Source organism: Bos javanicus, chromosome 22, assembly GCF_032452875.1.
Source record: "Bos javanicus breed banteng chromosome 22, ARS-OSU_banteng_1.0, whole genome shotgun sequence".
Classification (NCBI taxonomy): Eukaryota; Metazoa; Chordata; class Mammalia; order Artiodactyla; family Bovidae; genus Bos; species Bos javanicus.
In genome coordinates this window covers 55161374-55179319 of record NC_083889.1, presented here as the reverse complement: position 1 = coordinate 55179319, position 17946 = coordinate 55161374, and the positions used below count along the sequence as shown (strand labels likewise).

The 17946-nt window shown below is 51.1% G+C and overlaps 1 protein-coding gene across 3 annotated transcripts in view; it reads right to left on the bottom strand.

The window, feature by feature from the left end:
• Nucleotides 1–7581: 7581 nt before the first annotated feature.
• SLC6A1 (solute carrier family 6 member 1) overlaps nt 7582–17946 on the bottom strand; it is a 39851-nt gene continuing 29486 nt past the window's right edge. For all 3 annotated transcript variants that reach the window (XM_061397089.1, XM_061397093.1, XM_061397092.1), the window contains 6 exons: nt 17463–17575; nt 16979–17110; nt 15402–15504; nt 13573–13673; nt 12539–12706; nt 7582–9976 (listed from right to left, as the gene is read on the bottom strand). In XM_061397089.1, coding sequence (XP_061253073.1) covers nt 9872–9976; nt 12539–12706; nt 13573–13673; nt 15402–15504; nt 16979–17110; nt 17463–17575 — 722 coding nt within the window. In that variant the 3' untranslated portion in view covers nt 7582–9871. The remainder of the gene's footprint in view (nt 9977–12538; nt 12707–13572; nt 13674–15401; nt 15505–16978; nt 17111–17462; nt 17576–17946) is intronic.

Genomic DNA, 17946 nt, shown 5'->3' with positions numbered 1-17946 from the left:
TCACCACAGGGCAGTGAGCCGGGTTCCCTGTGCTCTGCAGTGGGTTCTCGCTGGTTATCTAGTTCATAGATGGTATCAATGGTGTGTATATGTCAGCCCCTATCTCCCGATTCAGTCCACCTCACTTTCCCAAACCCAATCCAGGGAATGAGCACCCCTGATTTCAGGACATTAAGTTCGTCGTTAGTGCTGTAGAAGTATTTCTTGTTCATTGGCTCAGTCGTGTCCAGCTCTTTGCCATCCCATGGACTGAAGCCCTCCAGGCTTCCCTGTCCTTCACTATCTCTTGGAGTTTTCTCAGACTCATGTCCATTGAGTCAATGATGCCATCCAACCATCTCATCCTCTGTCTCCCCCTTCTCCCCCTGCCCTCAATCTTTCCCACCATCAGGGCCTTTCCAATGAGTCAGCTCTTCGTATCAGATGGTCAGATTATTGGAGCTTCAGCTTCAGCATCAGTCCTTTCAAAGAACATTCAGGGTTGATTTTGTAGGATTGAATGGGTTGATCTCCTTGCTGTCCAAGGGACTCTCAAGTGTCTCCTCCAGCACCACAGTTCAAAAGCATCAATTCTTTGGCAGTCAGCCTTCTTTAGGGTCCAACTCTCACATCCATACAGGACTACTGGAAAAACCATAGCTTTGTATCTATATGGACCTTTGTTGGCAAAGTGATGTCTCAGCTTTTTAATATGCTGTCTAGGTTTGTCATAGCTCTTCTTCCAAGGAACAAGCGTCTCTTAATTTCATGGCTTCAGTCACCACCCACAGTGATCTTGGAGCCCAAGAAAACAGTCTGTCACTGTTTCCATTTGTCTCCCACCTATTTGCCAGGAAGTGAACAGCAAGCCATTGGGGGAGTATTATTCTTGAAGTGAGGGTTGGAGGGAAGAGGAAAGAAAGTAAGTGCTTATTTTCAGGTCTCTGGTATCCCAAGTCCCTTCTTCCCACTGGACCTGCTTAGAAACCATCTGCTGCCAGGAGAATCAACCCCCCATCCCACCTGGGTGTGCACCCAACTCTGTCAAAGTGGCATTCTCTGCTTGCATACCCCCTAGGGATGGGGAGCTCACTCACTACCAAGAAAGCTTGTTCTACTGTTGGAGAGCCCTGACCAGGAGAATGTGCTTCCCCAGCTGGAGTCCATCTCCCATCCACCCCTGGTGCACCCCTCTGGGGTCACAGAACACTCTGACCTTCTACTTTATTTGCTTATTCATTTATCCAATAAAATTTTTTTACGGAAAATCTCTTCATTTTTCTAAGCATTATTTTTTCATCCATCACGTGGAAGTAATCAGGCCTGTTGTCACCAGCAAAACCCATAAACAATTCTTAGGGAATATAAATGGAATGTGGGTGATAAAAATGTCTGTTCTCTTTTATAGTTTTCCTTTGCCCTTGGTCTGGTTTCATTCTCTCACAGGTGCCACAGGCAGAGGTTTTACATCCAGTTCTTCAGACCAGAGTTCCTGGGGTGGCAGGAACTCTGCACCCAACAATTCTGCCCATGACACCACAATTCAAGACAGGATGGCAGGCCGTGTGCAGAGATGCTGTGCTCAGCACTCAGATCTGAATCCTTGAGCGGCATAGCTGTGTCCCACCAGTAAGAACTCTGCCTTCTCCCTGCCGAGGAGAACAAGGAATTCTTGCGTTTGAGTGGCAGGACCCAAACACACAACAAAAAAACAATACTGCTGGAGAGTCCTGCCCCAAGGGTTCCAAAAGCCCCCTACCATCTTTGGGGAAACTTAAGCTAAAGACCTAAAAGATATACTTTGAGGAAATACTACAACCATTCTGAAATACCTAGCCAATAAAGGATATAAGGTGTCCAGGAAAAATGGCTCAAATGTCACAAACGAGGGTGATTTACCCAGGCTTCATTCTCACAGAAGGTCAGAGAAGCCGTCTAAGGAAAGGCAAGAAACCATTTACAGCCTCACCCCCTCTTAAGAGTGGAATACAGCTCAAGGCTTTCCTGGGGATGGCTGGGTTTTGTAGCATCTGGATCCCTGAGTGAGTGAGTGAGTGAAATCGCTCAGTCGTGTCTGACTCTTTGCGACCCCATGGACTGTAGCCCACCAGGCTCCTCAGTCCATGGCATTTTCCAGGCAAGAGTACTGGAGTGGGTTGCCATTTCCTTCTCCAGGGGATCCTCCCCACCCAGGGATTGAACCCGGGTCTCCCGCACTGCAGGCAGACGCTTTACCGTCTGAGCCACGAGGGAAGCCCACATCTGGATCCCTACTATGGTCTAATAGCTAGGCCTCTATGTGAAAAGTTGAAAGGAAAGGATAATGACCCTTCCGAATGGAATTTAGGATACAAAGCGGCCTTTTAAGAATTGTTAAAGCAATTATGTTTGAGTTTGGCTCTGTCCCTCTCAGATTAACTAAACCCTTTGACCTCTGGGGGCTTCCCCGGTGGTTCAGACAGTAAAGAATTTGCCTGCAGTGTGGGAGACCTGGGTTTGATCCCTGGGTTGGTAAGGTCCCCTGGAGAAGGGAATGGCAACCCACTCCAGTATTCTTGCCTGGGGATCCATGGGCTTGTGAAGAGTCGGACACGACTGTCTGACTAACACTAGAACCTTTACTTTCATGAGAGAAGGGGGATTGCCCCCTCAAACATTAACTCAAAACCTGGGACCCCTTGCTCAGCTGATTGCTTATTTCTCTAAACAATCAGATCAAACCACCAAGGGGTGGCCACTTCACCTGTGGACTGTACAAGTTACCACAACCCTGGAAAAGGAGACTTTAGTTAAAAGTTAACATCTGGTCAGTCAGTCACTAAATAGACCCCACACCAAGTTCAGGCTTAGTTAGTTCTAAGGAAACAGAATGGCTATCCCCCAGAAGGTCAAGTCAAGTTCAGGCTATATTTTTAGACAACCCAGAGGCTACCTCAAAACCCTGACACACCCTGAATCCTGCCACCCTGCTCCCCACAGAAACGGGGCCCCTGGAGCATGTCTGTACAGAAACCATAGACAAACTATGCTAAACTTTATGACTGACTGCTCTGATCTCCTTGCTGTCCAAGGGACTTCCAAGCAGGATAAATCTCAGCCTTAGAGTGGTTTCACACCTTATTGAGAGATATTGGGAATCTTGACTTTTAAAGCTAGCATCATGGGGTTAATTGGATTGATGCTTTTTTTTTTTTTCCTGATTGAGATATAAATCACATACCATAAAATTTACTCATTTAAAGTATACAATTCAAATTTTGGGGGTACACTTACATGGTAAGTATGCAACCCCAAATCTAAGAAGTCAGCCTCTCCCAAACCCCAAAGAGTAATGGTTCACAGATGGGAGCAGTTTTATGAGAGAGGGGAAAAGGTGAAAAGGTAGGTGGGGTATGCAGTGACCGCCCAGACCGAAGTCACAGAAGCAAGAAGCCTACCCCAGGGATTGTGCTCAAAAGGCCATGCTGACAGCTCTCATCTGAGCCTCAGAAGCTTGGGGAAGGGAAGGTCTTAAATCTCTACAGATTTCCAGTATGTATATACCATCCTGTACACACACACACACACACACACACACACGGCTATTTGTAAGGAAAGAGGTACGCTTACTGCAGAATATAAACAGTAAAACCTCGCTTACGCCTATTGAAGCTCTCAGAACTAGTACAGCTTCCAAAAATCAGGTGGCAGCGATCCATTGAGGGAGTCACCACCAGGGAGACGCAGAATTAATAAAACGAAACGGCAAGGTGGACGCAACTGCCAAAGGGACGCCCTGGAGCCAGAAGCCTGGCAACCACCCCTCACACCTCGAAGGCCAGATCCATCCAATTCCTCCCCAGTGACACAAAGGAAGAACTAGACAAAGCCCCAAAGCAGGCTTCAACAGAGATCTGGGGTGTCTAGTGAGTGAACACGGGCAATACTTCTTTCCCCAAACTGTGGCTCATTAAGCCACGAAGGAGGGTCAGCAAGGAGCTCACTGTGTGAGGCAAACCCCACATCACTGGTTTGTTGTCTGTGTGTGTGTGTGCTACGTCGCTCAGACGTGTCCAGCTCCTTGCGACCCCACGGACTGCAGCCTGCCAGGCTCCTCTGGTTATGGGATTTTCCAGGCAAGGATACTGGTGTGGGTTGCCTCCAGTAAGTACATACTTACATGGTAAGTATGTAGCCCCAAATCTAAGACGTCAGCCTCTCCCAAACCCCAAAGAGTAATGGTTCACAGATGAGAGCAGTTTTATGAGAGAGGGGAAAAGGTGAAAAGGATGAACTTTCCGTCCCACTGGAACAAACCCACTGGAGTGGGTTCACCCTCCAGGGGATCTTCCTGACCCAGAGATGGAACCTAATCCTGCACTGTGGGCGGATTCTTTCTTTACCACTGCTCCACAGGGGCTGAATTGATTAGCTGAGGATGTGGTGACTTTCGTCATGAAAAGTAATAACCCTAACACAAAACCCACCAGAGGCCCACAGATAAGGCCCATTCAAACCTGAGGGATTTATCCTAGGGATAAGTGCATCTAAAATCCTGGCAAACCCGTGGCTGCCAAGTCCAGCTCACCCCTAAGGGGATGGGCCCCCCTGGGCGACCCTAACCATCCACCTGACCAGAAGTCACAGGGACACCTCCATGCATGCCTCGCACTCAAGGGAAGAGAACCCCAAGCTCTCACCTCCGCAGGGACAAGCTGGGGCAGCGACCCCTTTACTACCTGTGGGAACCTCTCTCTTACCTGAAGCTTCTCTTCCGTAAAACCACCACCAAAGCATGACCGGGGAGATTCAGCCCCAGCAGGGCCTGGATGCCAGGGCCCTCTTGTCCGGACCCACAGGCCGAGGACCCAGAGACCTGCGTTCACAGCAAACACTTAACGGGTGACCACTATTCTCCTGCTAATATTCGGGCCTTTTGGAACTTTACACTGTCTGGTGTTGTCTCCAAAAGGTTAGACAAACGGGGGTGGCTCAGGGAGGCGAACAATCAGGGCCTAGGCCCGGGGGACAACCAGATATACATAAAGGCGGCCGGGGAGCATTCCGCCCCTCCAGGGGCTCTGACGACACCCCACACCCACAAGGAGCAGTCACAGAAGGCGGTCTAGCGCCCCTCAGCGCCCCTCGACAGTGAGGGGCAGGATATGGAGCAGGGATGCGTCACCAGCAAAGCCCGTTAACAACCGCCAGGAAATGCAAGTAGAATCTGGGTAATAAAATCAAATCTAACCTTTAGTTTTCCTGTGTGTGCAGTCTAGCTTCATTGGCTCAGAGGATGCCGCGCCCGGAGGCTCTGTACCATGTGGCTTCACACCCGGGGCTCTGCATTCTTAGAACCACACAACTTTAGAACCAAATTCCTGCTTCAAAATGCCACGGGGCCAACGCCTCAGCTGGCTTTGCCAGCCGTGTGCAGAAGCGAGCCAAGATCACTATAAGGCAACCGCGCCCATGGCCTGTCTGCACAAGCAAGCGTGTGCTCTAGAGCACCTTCACATCTCTCCATTCTTTGCTGGAAGCAATCAGCATTCTCCTAATTCTGAACCAAACTCACCCTTGTTTTATTAACTTGAACAGCACCAGGCAGGAGAAACTTTTTAGGGAACCCAAGCGAAATGGTCAGGTTGGTACCACCACCTTACAGGTTTGTGGGTACTGAGAGAGGTTAGGCACGTGTGCACGCTCAATTGCTTCAGTCGTGTCCGACCCTGCGTGACCCCATGCACTGTAGCCCACCAGGCTCCTCTGTCCATGGGATTCTCCAGGCAAGAACAGTGGAGTGGGCTGCCATGCCCTCCTCCAGGGGATCAAACTCACATCTCTTATGTCTCCTGCATCAGTAGGCAGGCTCTTTACCTCTACCACCGCCTGGGAAGCCCCAGGGGTTAAGCAGGATTTGGTTATTAATAGCTAGGGTGTATCATGAAATGCTGAAATTAAACGCGCAACTCTTTCAAGCACCGGCCTGTGATAAGTTTTGTGCCAGTCCTGGCTGCCTAAAGACCCATGAGACACAGCCACTCCCTTCCAGCTACAGTGGGAGAGCCTGAGTGAGCAGAAAGGGGCCGACTTCGCTCGGCAGCTCTGACAGCAAGGGCTGTCACACACACATGCAGCCTGGACGTGTGAGCCTGTTAGCAACCAAGGAGGTGACTTCTGGGCTGAGACTTGAAGGAGGGGCTTTCCAGAAGAAAAGGGACAGTGACGGGGGGTAGGAGCGTGAGAGTGAGGAGTGGTCCTGGTACAAACCAAAGTCTGTGTGCATCTCTCCACCCCTCCCCACTGCAGGAACTCCCATCCCCACAGCTGCATACAGCTCTCATCAAATGAAGGTGACACCCAGGTCTTCCTCGATTGTTTAAATAACTTCACTTAGAAGTTGCAAAACTAGTATAATTTCTGTACAACCTTCCCCCAGACTTCTCAGGGGGTCTTTCTCCACGTGTGCCTGTTTCCTCACCTCTTTCCCACTCGACACACACACAACACACATATGCACATACCACATACGTGTAAGTTATTCTTTTTCCTCAATCATTGGAGAGTAAATCGTAGACAAAGTATTCCTTCACTCCTGAGTATTTCAGCATGTTTCCTAAAAGCAAGGATATTCTTGTATGTATCCACAAAGCAAATCAAAATCAGGAAATTAAGATTGACACAATATTATTATCTAACCGTATTAAAATTTTTAATTATGAAAATTTCACCTAGTGTCCCACTAATGCCCTTTATAACAAAAGGATAAAATTTTTTTTCCTCTGGCCCAGTGTCTAATTCGGGACGAGGCATTGCGTTCAGTAGTCATGTTTCCTTAATCTGAAAAATTCCTCCATTTTGCCTTCTATGACCTTGACATTTTTGAAGAGAACAGGCCAGTTGGCTTATAAAACGCCCCTGAATTTGCGTTCTTGGGTTCTTCTACACAGTGTTTCTCAGTGTGGCTGGCAGCCAACTTTCTCCACGAGAAAGGCTGAGCATTAATGTACTAGGCCCGCTCCTGCTGCTGCTGCTGCCTCTTCTCATTAGTGACTATCCCATCTCGCTAGCGACTATCCTCTGAGCTCCCAACTCTCCTAGATCCTTACTCCCTTAGTTCTCCCACAACTGTAAAAGGCTTGTTCCTATAATAAATCCCTTATCCCCTACCACTCGGAGCGCTTCTGCTTCCCAGACGAACCCTGACGGACAGACAGACTTAAAAGTAGCAGCAGGACAAAAGCTGGTGAATCTGGGTGATCGTTGGATCATCCTAACACTTCTCTGTAGAATTCAAATTTTCAATACAATTTTAAAATGAAATATTTTGAGGAATGAGTCACAAGAGAATGAGTGCTGCTAACTAAGTGTGCTCCTTTTATCCTAGCTTCAGACCTTGATTTAGTTGACCACCTTATAGTTTTATAACAGTGAAAGCACCTCCCTTATGTGGCTTAGAAGCATTCCAAGAGTCTGGGGGAAGTCCAGCTCCATGCCCCTCGATTTTGAGCCCAAATCTCTCTCTGTTGGGGAAAAATATTTTAATGTTTTTTGTGTGTGTCTATCATTGTTCCGATGAAAGAGGTTATTGTGTCCCCATCCCCAAGAATTGAAGGTCTAACGTTGTATATCATAGAACCTTTATTATTTTTTCCTCTATATTCTTAGAAACGTACATAACGCCCGTGCTCTAGTTATAACACCATTTATAGACATTTAAAATGCATCTTCATTTATAAATATTTTACATTTGGTCCATAGAACAGATCATTTTACTAAATACTGTCATTTTTTTTAAAACAGGCTCTGTATATAGTTTGAATATGTATATATTACATATATTTTTTTAATATAGAGATAGATTTACTTGGTGTTCTGAGAATAAACCCTTATTGCAAAAAAAAAAGCATATATGATAATACAGTATCTTTCCCTCCCCGGGGTAAACACTAAAAAAAGTTACACGTATTCACAGCTCTCACAGTAACTGTACGACATGTAATATTGTGCTATATACGTAGGTTTGGATGGAAATCAGTTAAGGGATTTCTTGCCAAACATCTCACTTAGATTTGCTTACAAACATTATTAAATACGCTGCATTTGTCTTTGAAAGACTTGTTCTTAGTTTCAGAATGAAGAACAAAGAGAAAGTTAGAAGTCTTCCTGCCCTTATTTTAAAGGAATTCACGCCAAGGCTGAGGGGGTGGGACCATGAGACACAGAGAAGGGTTCCTTTTGTTCTAAACCCTATAATTCAACAATACATATGCATTTTGATCCTGGATTCACCAGGTGGCATCTGGGACGCCTTAGTGATGAGACTATTTTACAGATGACTTCAGGAAAAGCTTGTGGATTTCCTACACAATATCAAATGAGACCCTAGGTACCACACGTGAGGATGAATGTACGTATGTGAGCATTTCTATGCATACACGAACTTTTTTTCTACAAGAATGTGCTTAATATTCTGAGGGTAATAGCTTATTGCAAGAACTGGTATGCTGGTCACTTCTGGATGAGGATGACAGATTTTAAAAAACCCACAGTCACAGTTAATTACCATAGTTATTAAGGATTAGTTGTAAAACACAGCTCGTGAGTTTAACTAGCTAAGGAGAACAGGGCACGACGTACAACTTGCTACATGGGAACCCATGTTCCCAGCAGATGAGAAACTGTTGAGTTGCTGGAGCTTGCAAGAAACTGTCTTCACTGGGTCTGCTGCCACCACCTCCACCATCACCACTGTGGAGCCCAGTTCTGGAAAAGAACACACACTACCTCCCGATGAAGCGGTTTTAATCTCGGAAGCACTTGGGGAGGGGGTCTGGATTAACACCAGCCCCTTGGTTACTGGGCTGGTGGATTTTAGTGGCAGCGAGGAGATGCCCACTGGGGAATTTCAGAGGAGGGGAGAGGGCCGCAGGCGTGACTGGGGTGGCTGTAAAGGGGTAAGACGGTTCAAGAAGGAGACAGTTCAGACCACTGGATCCACTTTGCAGTCAAGCACAGGGCCTCACCTTCATTTCCCATGGACAGTTCTGTGCTCTGCAAAGCAGGCTGGCCTAAGAAAAGGGCTCCTGGTTAGGGAACTTCCCCGGCAGGATCAGAGCCCCTCCACCACCAATGGTGGTTAAAAAAATCAATTGTGCTTTGAAGCAGTTTTCCAAGGAGCAAGGGGTTTGTTGGGCCAGGCACCCTCAGAATGGCCTGGCGAAGAGTGTGGAAGGGGGTGGGTTGGGGGTGAGTGGGAAAGTAGGAAATTTAGTGCAGAGATGCCCGTTCAGTTGGGTGGAAGGGGAACAGGTTACTGGATTGACTGCTTGAGAAGGCAGCTCTGGGAATACTGACGGACCTGCGGGGGTGGGCGGGGGGTATCAAGCTGCCTCGGGAAGGAGAAAAACAACACGCCAAGTGCTGGCTCCCTGCTCTTATTAAAGGTGAGCTCTCCCTGGAAATGCCCATTATACAGAAAATACCCTTCTCACGCGCACAGAGCAGCATTCCCGGCAGAACCCAACTCCTGCCAAGCCGGAGATAACAGTCATGGGTTTCGGCAGTAAGAGAACAGTCGGGAATTAAAACTAAAAGCCAGGAGCGCACGGCCTCGCCGCGTCTCCCTGGCCTGCGGGGTAGTAAAAAAGATCTATTACAGCGGCCGTGTGGCCGATGCTGACGGGGGAGCGGGGAGGCCGGGTTATAAAGGTCACCAGCCCGCGAGCATCTACTCCTCCCACGGCGGGAGCCCCTCACCCCCGGGGGTGTGACTGTCCCCACCTCCCTCTCTTTGCCTGGTGATGGTGTCTGGACTCGCCACTCGAGGTAGGTTGAGATAGACGGTATCTTCAGACTTCAAGTGGTGGTCACGCGCAGCCGGGGCGGGGGGTGAGAGCGTGGGTGGGCGACCCTAGATGTAGGCCTCCTTGCTGGCTGAGCCGCTGGCCTGGGACTGCTCCGGACCGTTCTCTGGGCGCACAATGTCTTCACTCGGCTGGATCATAACCTGGATCCGCTGTGGGCGGCAGAGGGATTCGCGCTAGGATGGCGGGAGGCTGGCTTCTCGTTGGCCCACCCACTTTCCAGGTCCCTCCCGTCTGCTGGCCTGCAAGGCTGGGGCTCCCAGCCCCCTCCTGCGCCTCTGCTGAGGCTCCCCGGACCACGCCCACCTCTTTCCACGTGGGTCATTGTAGCAACTCCCCCGCCGCTGCCCGACCCCCTCTATTTCCCCTCTACTTCCGTTTTTACCCCCGCACCCTTTTCATTCTATTCTAGACAGCTCAGTCGGAGGGATTAGTGAAAAGAGAAGTCAGATCACGTCCCTCTGGACCCAACAGTGGCTCCCATTTCACCAAAGTCCTGCAAGGCCCCACAGGACCCGGCCCCTTCACTGCAGACCTCACTGTTCTCCTTCACGCCCTGGCTTCCTCCACTCTAGCCAGGCAAGCCTCCTCACAGGCACCAGGCAAGGGCCCCTGCTGTCCCCGCTGACTGGTACATCCTTCCTTTCAGACGGTGACACAGCTTGACCTCTGTCTCCTGAGGTCTCGGCTCACTGTTATTTCCCCAGGGAGCCCTTGCCCAGCAGCCTCTAAACCCCCTTTCTCCATACTGCTCATCCCCATCAAGCGTGACTCTATTTGTGGGTCTTTTCTTAGAATGCATTGCCCATGGTGGTGGTGGTGTAGTTCCTAAGTTGTGTCTGACTCTGCAACCACATGGACTTGCAAAGCCAGACTCCTCTGTCCATGGGATTCTCCAGGCAAGAAGTCCGGAGTGGGCAGCCATGTCCTCCTCCAGAGGATTTTCCCGACCCAGGGACTGGACCCACGTCTCCTGCATTGAAGGTGGATTCTTTACTGCTGAGCCACCAAGGGCACCAGTGAGGATGGGACTTGGGCTCAGGGCTGAGTCCCGGGCACTAACAGTGGTGTCTGGCACATAGCAAGTGCTCAGTGCATGTCTGCTGACGGGGTAACCCGCATCCACCTTCTCTGCACGCCCTGCCCCCATCCGACCCCATCAGCATCTGTCCTCAGACGAGCCTTCCCGTTTCCCACCGAGGGGCCTTTGTACGGGCTGTACTCTCTGCCACTCCGATACCTGACTACCTTTTGAGACAGTAGAGAATCGTGGGAAATAAAAGCCTTGGACGTGGAGTTGGAAGAGAAGGCCGTAAGGGCCCTGCTCTGCTAATACCTGACTGCAAGGGGTGGAAAGAGGCTTCCTGCCGAGTCTTCCCTGTGCTGCAGACCTGCAGCCCCTCCTGCCAGCTCTGAGTGGGTCTGGCAGGTACCTCCTGGTGGGAACTGAGGCTAAGAAGCATGGATCCAGGTCCTCCCCAGCTGTGGCCCTGCGTCCGTCCTCAGTGAATCCCCCAGCCCACACTTATCCATCAACGCCTCAGCCCCTGGACCTCCAGCACAGCCTTGTTCACTCAAAGTTTCAATATAATTTAACAAAGAGCTGCTGTGGACCCAGCATGTGCTAGGGGGTCCCCGCTGCGGGTAGCATGCCTTTCATGAGGTCTAGAGTTAAGCTCGGAGAAGGCAACGGCAACCCACTCCAGTACCCTTGCATGGAAAATCCCATGGACTGCAGCCTACCAGGCTCCTCAGCCCATGGGATCGCTAAGAGTCGGACATGACTGAGCGACTTCACTTTCACTTTCATGCATTGGAGAAGGAAATGGCAACCCACTCCAGTGTTCTTGCCTGGAGAATCCCAGGGACGGGGAGCCTGGTGGGCTGCCGTCTCTGGGGTCGCACAGAGTTGGACACGACTGAAGCGACTTAGCAGCAGCAGCAGAGTTAAGCTCTTAACACATCTGATTCCACCCTTCACCTGCTCCTCAATGGCTCCGCACAACCCTCAGGATAGAGTCCAAAGTTCTTATCCTGGTTTTCCAAGCCCTTCATCATCTGGTCCAACCTTCTTATGTTCCCAGCCTCATCTCTCATCACCTCCCTGCATGCCTCCCCACTCTACCTGCCAGCTTCACTGATCAGTTTATACCCCTGGGCCTTTGCACATGCTTCCTATCCTCTTCCAGGGACATTCTCTGCTTCTAACGTTTATTTTATGTATCTATTCTTTTCAGATTTGTTTCTCTTATAGGTTATTACAAACTACTGAGTATTCCCTGTGCTATACAGCAGGTCTCTGCTTGCCTGCTTTATGTATATTACTGTATGTATGTTAACCCCAGCTTCCTAATTTATTCCTCCCCTATTTCCTTTCCCTTTGGTAACCGTAAGTTTGTTTTGTGTGTCTGTAGATCTGTGTTTTGTAAAGAAGTTCGTTTGTATCTTTCCTTCCTGCTTCTACTTGTAAGTGTGGTTTGTCCTTAGGCCTTTTCTTTGTTGTCCCCTCTTTCAGAAAGCCTCTCTAATGCTCCTCAATGCGGGCGGGGCTAGCCGGTCTCCCTGGTTCATCCCAGTCATGACCTCTGACACTCTACTGTCATTGGCCATCGACCTGTCCTCTCCCCAGCTAGACTGTGCTCACAAGGGCAGGGGTGGTGCTCAGCACAGTGGAGAAGGCGCCCAGCGACAGGAAGGGCAAGGAACGGGCTTACCTGCTTCAGGGAGCCCTTTAAGGTGAGGAACATGTAGGCCATGTATCCAGGGATGAGGACCATTGAAGACAGGGCCATGAGCCAGCCCACGCCCTGGCCCCACTTGGGGAAGACGTAGCTCCCCATGGTGAGAGGCGTCATCTGCACAGCACTGAAGATGAACACACCCTGGGGAGGGGGAGACAGGGAGGGGCAGGCGGTCACCCAGACTGGACTGCCAAGGCCCTTCCTTAGGCCCTGTAGATGGTAGGGCCACTGCGCTCCACCCCTGCCCTGGAGCTCACAAGGGCCCTCACAAGGGCCCAGCATCTTGGGAATCCTGCACCCAGGGCCACTGCTAGGACATAAGGTAACTCTGTGTAGAACAGAAGAAGCCACCATCTCTGAGAGGGCCAATAATAAAAGGTGCCTTCTCTGTGACAGCCAATAGAAAAGGGCCTCCCTTCTGGGAGAGCCAATAAGAAAAAGGTGCCCTCTCTGGAAGAACCAAGAGCAAAAGGTGGTTCCTCCGGGAGGACCAATTGCAAAAGGCATCCCTTTGTCCAGGTAACCAGTCTGTCAAACAGAACAAGGGTGGGAGGTCGCCCCCAGCCTGCCGTTGGCTGGGTGCCCTTGTGCAGGACACAACACACGCAGCGGCCCAGCCCCACTGCAAGGACCTGGGTGGTCCCTCCCAGGCCAGTTCCTGACTTAGCTTCCCCTTGCAGGAGGGAATGAAGGGCGCTGAAAATGTGGGGCCTCCCCACGTGGATGGTTTGGCTTCAGAATCAGGCCAACATGGTTTGAGGACAGCACCTGCCCACTGGGTGAGGCTGGCTGGTGAGCCCCGGGCCCCGCAGCAGTGAACTGAGGCAAAGACAGCTACTGTCCTGAGGTTCGTGAAGACTCCAGGGAGCAGAGGAAGTGCTCAGCACAGATGGGAGAGAGCAGTATTCCTAGGGAACAGAGGTCTGGGGCTCTTCCACCTGCCTTTGGCTCCGGAAGTTTCTCTCTGCCCCGAGTCACCCCAGCGTCCGGTCTGGCCCTGCCCTTACCGCCACAATGATGGGGGTGAAGAAGGACCAGCAGAGCTTCCACCAGATGCAGGGCCTGGAGCCGACCATCTCTTGGATGTTGTCGTAGAACCGGTTGACACCTGTGACAGTTGGGACGAGAGCAGGAGGGATGAGAGAGCAGTGGGCTCAAGGCCCCGACCTGCTGCTTCCTCACACTGCGACCACGGCCAAGTCACCTAACCTCTCTGAGCCTCAGTTTCCTCTTCCGTAACACAGGGCGAATGCTCCAGAGTAGGGAGTCCTCGTTAGCTAAGTGCTCAATAACCAAAGCCTCCCCCGCCCCTGCCCCCCAGCAAGTGGGGCAGTCACCTGAAGGTGAGACCATCTACCACCACAACGATATACCTACAGGAAGCAGCCCCACCAGCGTCAGGTCCCTCCCACTCAACATCTCTCCCAGCAACGCCTCTGAAGCTTTGCTGGGCAAAGGAGCTTTTCCCTGCTGATCTAGTGCATGAGCGGCTGCTGCTAAGACTGCATGGAGGAACCGCCAGTTGTGCAGAAAGAGCCTGCAGAGGTCCTGAAGTTCACAACAGTGACACTGGGTGCCCCTCAGACTAAAAGCAAAGTCGTTGAGAATGAGGACCTGGGAGGGTCAGACCAGGTGGAGAGCAAGAAGGGAGAATGATGAGGAGGGTGAGGGGGCAGGACCACAGGGACCCCGAGGGACCCCGGAGAACACTTCTTCCAAAACCACCAGCTTGCTGTGACAACCAAAGTGTCCGAAAGGACAGCTTTTTCACTGTCAGGCAGTTGAGTCTAGAAACTCAGGCCACAGAATCAACAAACAAAAGTCACCATGTCCTGCATTCTTTGTTCTATGATTATTGCTGTTGTTCAGTCACTAAGTCACGTCTGACTCTTTGCATCCCCAGACTGTAGCACGCCAGGCTCCTCTGTCCTTCACTATCTCCCGGAGTTTGTTCAAATTCACATCCATTGAGTTGGTGATGCTATCTAACCATCTAATACTCTGCCACCCTCTTCTCCTCCTGCCCTCGATCTTTCCCAACATCAAGGTCTTTTCCAATGAGTAGTTGGCTCTTCGCATCAGGTGGCCAAGGTATTGGAGCTTCAACTTCAGCGTCAATCCTTCCAATGAATACTCAGGGTTGATTTCCTTTAGGATTGACTGGTTTGATCTCTTTGCAGTGAAGGCACTCTCAAGAGTCTTCTCCAGTACGGCAGCTTGAAAAGCAACTTGAAAGGTGCTCAGCCTTCTTTATGGTCCAGCTCTCATAACCATGCATGACTACTGTTCTAAAACAGTGCTCACTTTTAATTATAGCTTAGTTTTTAAAAAACATTTAACTTAGAACTTTTTTTGTATTTTTGGTATTCTTCTAGATAAAATTTCAAATAAATCTTTGATCCCAAAATTTATGAAGAAATGTTGGCTCCCATTTTAAGGGAGTTTAACTCAGAGTTCAGTTCAGTTCAGTTCAGTCGCTCAGTCATGTCCGACTCTCCCAGAGTTTACCCAAACTCATGTCCATTGAGTCGGTGATGCCATCCAACCATTTCATCCTCTGTCATCCCCTTCTCCTGCCTTCAATTTTTCCCAGCATCAGGGTCTTTTCCAATGAGTCAGCTCTTCACATCATGTGGCCAAAGTATTGGAGTTTCGGCTAGGGTTATCTTCTAATCATGGGACGTCCTATGCTAACTTCACTGAATTGCTGTAAGGACCAAATAAATTAATGTATGGAAAAGGCCTGGTGTTCAAACTGTATTTGCTGAATGATGAGTGGAGAAAGGATGACGGAACGGATGAACGAACGAATGAAGGAGGAGGGGTTGGTGCTTACCATAAAACCAGGAAATGGAGACACATTCAAAGAACACTAGGAACAGCAGGCTCATGCCGCTGGCGGAGTAGTAATCGAAGAGTTTGAAGACATAAATGCCCCCCTGCAAGAGGAGAAGAGGGGAGAAAGAGTCCACTTACCCTGGGGTGCAGTGCATTCAATTCAGAGTCAATACAGGCTGTGCAGGTTGGGGTTAGGCTACCCTGCAGCAAGAAGGCCTGGCAGTAGATTAGAGGAAGGGCAGGGGGCCTTGGGGCCCTGCAAGGATGTAGATGTGGACTCTGGGGACCAGGAATAAAATGTCTTAGGGGCGGATGGAAACACCCCATTTCTGGGAAGGCTGGAGGGCAGAAAGAGGAGCTAGTCACCCGAGCCACATGTTCACAATGTCAAACGAGTCATGTCCCCCCCATAAGCTCTTCCATAACTTAAATAAGACCGTAATGTAACACATAAAAAGACAGATAAAATAAAATCCGAAACGTATTTGGAACATCCTGCGCAATCTGGCTCTGCACCCACTACCTACCCCTCGACTCCGTCACCTCCACACTGGCCTTCCTTCTGTCCCCTACATTTGCCAAGTCCATTCCCACCCCGAGGCCTCTGCACCTGCTGTGCCGTCCTCCCCTGGCGAGACCTCTCCCCTGGCTGGCTCTCCCTCACCAGTGAGTTTCCGCTCAGCTGTCACTCCCTGACTACTCTGTCCCAGGCGGCGTCCCTCCCTCCCCGCTGCTCATTCTCTGCCCACTCTCCTTTCTTGTTCTGCCACGTTAACTGCAGAATCTGCAGGGTCACGCCAGACCCACAGCAGCTGGTGAGCAACGATGAAGAATGGAGTAACAGAAGAACAATAAACCTGGGGCCGAACGGCATCTGGATCCAGGGATGGCTTTGTGGATCATAAATCAGACCCACAGGGCTGGGTTCACAGCTTTAGGCTCATTTGTGTTTATTGTGTAATTCCTCAATTGTGTGTCTGTCTTCCAACTAGACCAGGAAGCTCTTTCCTTAAAAAAAACAGTCTTATTTATGTCTTTGGCTGTGCTAGGTCTTAGTTAAACTGAGGCACGTGGGGCCCTCAGTTGTAGCACTCAGGATCCAGTTCCCTGACCAGGGATGGACCCCCGGGCCCCTGCACTGGGAGCTCGGAGTCCTAGTCAGCGGACCATCAGGGAAGTCCCTTGGAAGCCTCTGAATGCAGAGAGGCCTGCTCACTCTCCGGATACAAACAGAAAGGTGGAAGTGAAAGGAAGGACAGCATCAACCTCCAAGGCCCAGCTCCACCCTGACTCCCGGGTTAACTCCGGGAGTCTTTCAGGCTCAGCCCTGCTTTTCCTCCTCCAGGAAGCAGTCGCTGGGGCCCCACGTCAGGTTGGGGAGGCTGTGCTCTCATTTCCCCCTCAGCGTCTGCATCTCCCACCAGCCTGGGAGCCCCTTGAAGGCAGGAACCCTGTCTGAGTCATGGCTTGGGGCCTGGCACAGAGATGGTGCTCAGAGGACACACGAGAGGTGGCACAGCAGGCCTGCCGGGGGCCCCAGGCAGCAGCAGCGGCAGAGGCGTGCCACGCGCCCACCTGGGTGATGTTGGACAGGCCGATCAGGTAGGAGACGAGGCAGACGGCGGCGATGAACAGCTCCCGGCGGTTGCGGAGCAGCCTGGGGTACTCGTCCACCAGTGCGGTGATGAAGCCCTCCACTGTACAGAACTGCGGGGGTCGGAGGTCAGCCACTGGGGCAGCGCCAGCCCCCAGCCCCCAACCCCAACCAAAGCCTGACCCTCGGGCCCGGCAGGGCCAGGAGAGCCTGGGATCCAGGCCTGACTCTCCCGCCACCTCCCTCCGTGACCTCAGAAGAGGGCCTTCCCTCTGGGCATCAGTTTCCCCATCTGGACACTGGGCAAGGTGGCTGACCTGTCCCTAACATCTCACATGCTGGAATATTCTAGGGGGTCTGAAACTTGTGGCCATGTTCCTGGGGATCTAAGACAGTGGGCTGCTCTCCTGGCTTGTCCCTGGACCTGGGAGAGGCTCCTCAAGGTGCCAGGGACAGCATCCTCACCTGGCTGTCAATGCCCAGCATGAGCAGCATGGAGAAGAAGAGGATGGCCCAGAGGGGAGAGATGGGCAGCTGGGTGACGGCCTCCGGGTATGCCAGGAATGCCAGGCCGGGGCCTGTGCAGGGAGAGGCAGAAGAGGAGAAAACACGAGGCCTTGAGTGCCTGCAGCTGCCCCAGCATACCTGCCGCCTAAGCTTCAGCTCATCTCTTGTTTAGAATCATCTTTTCAGCGAGTGTTGTCAGCCTCCCTTTCCAGACAAAGAAACAGCATGGGATGGGGCTGGGAGGGAGGCAGGGGGTTACTGGGTTGGGTTTGGAGGCAAGGGGACCAGTGAGATGAGATGAGCGATGGCAGGGCCTGGCCAGCGGTGTGGGGAGTTCCAGGTGCAGAGAGGGGGCCAGCTGCATAGACACTCAGAAGGCAGAGTGGGCAGCTCCTGGTTTTGGCTGGTTTGTGAGGGAAGATGAGGAAAGTACCAGGATGCT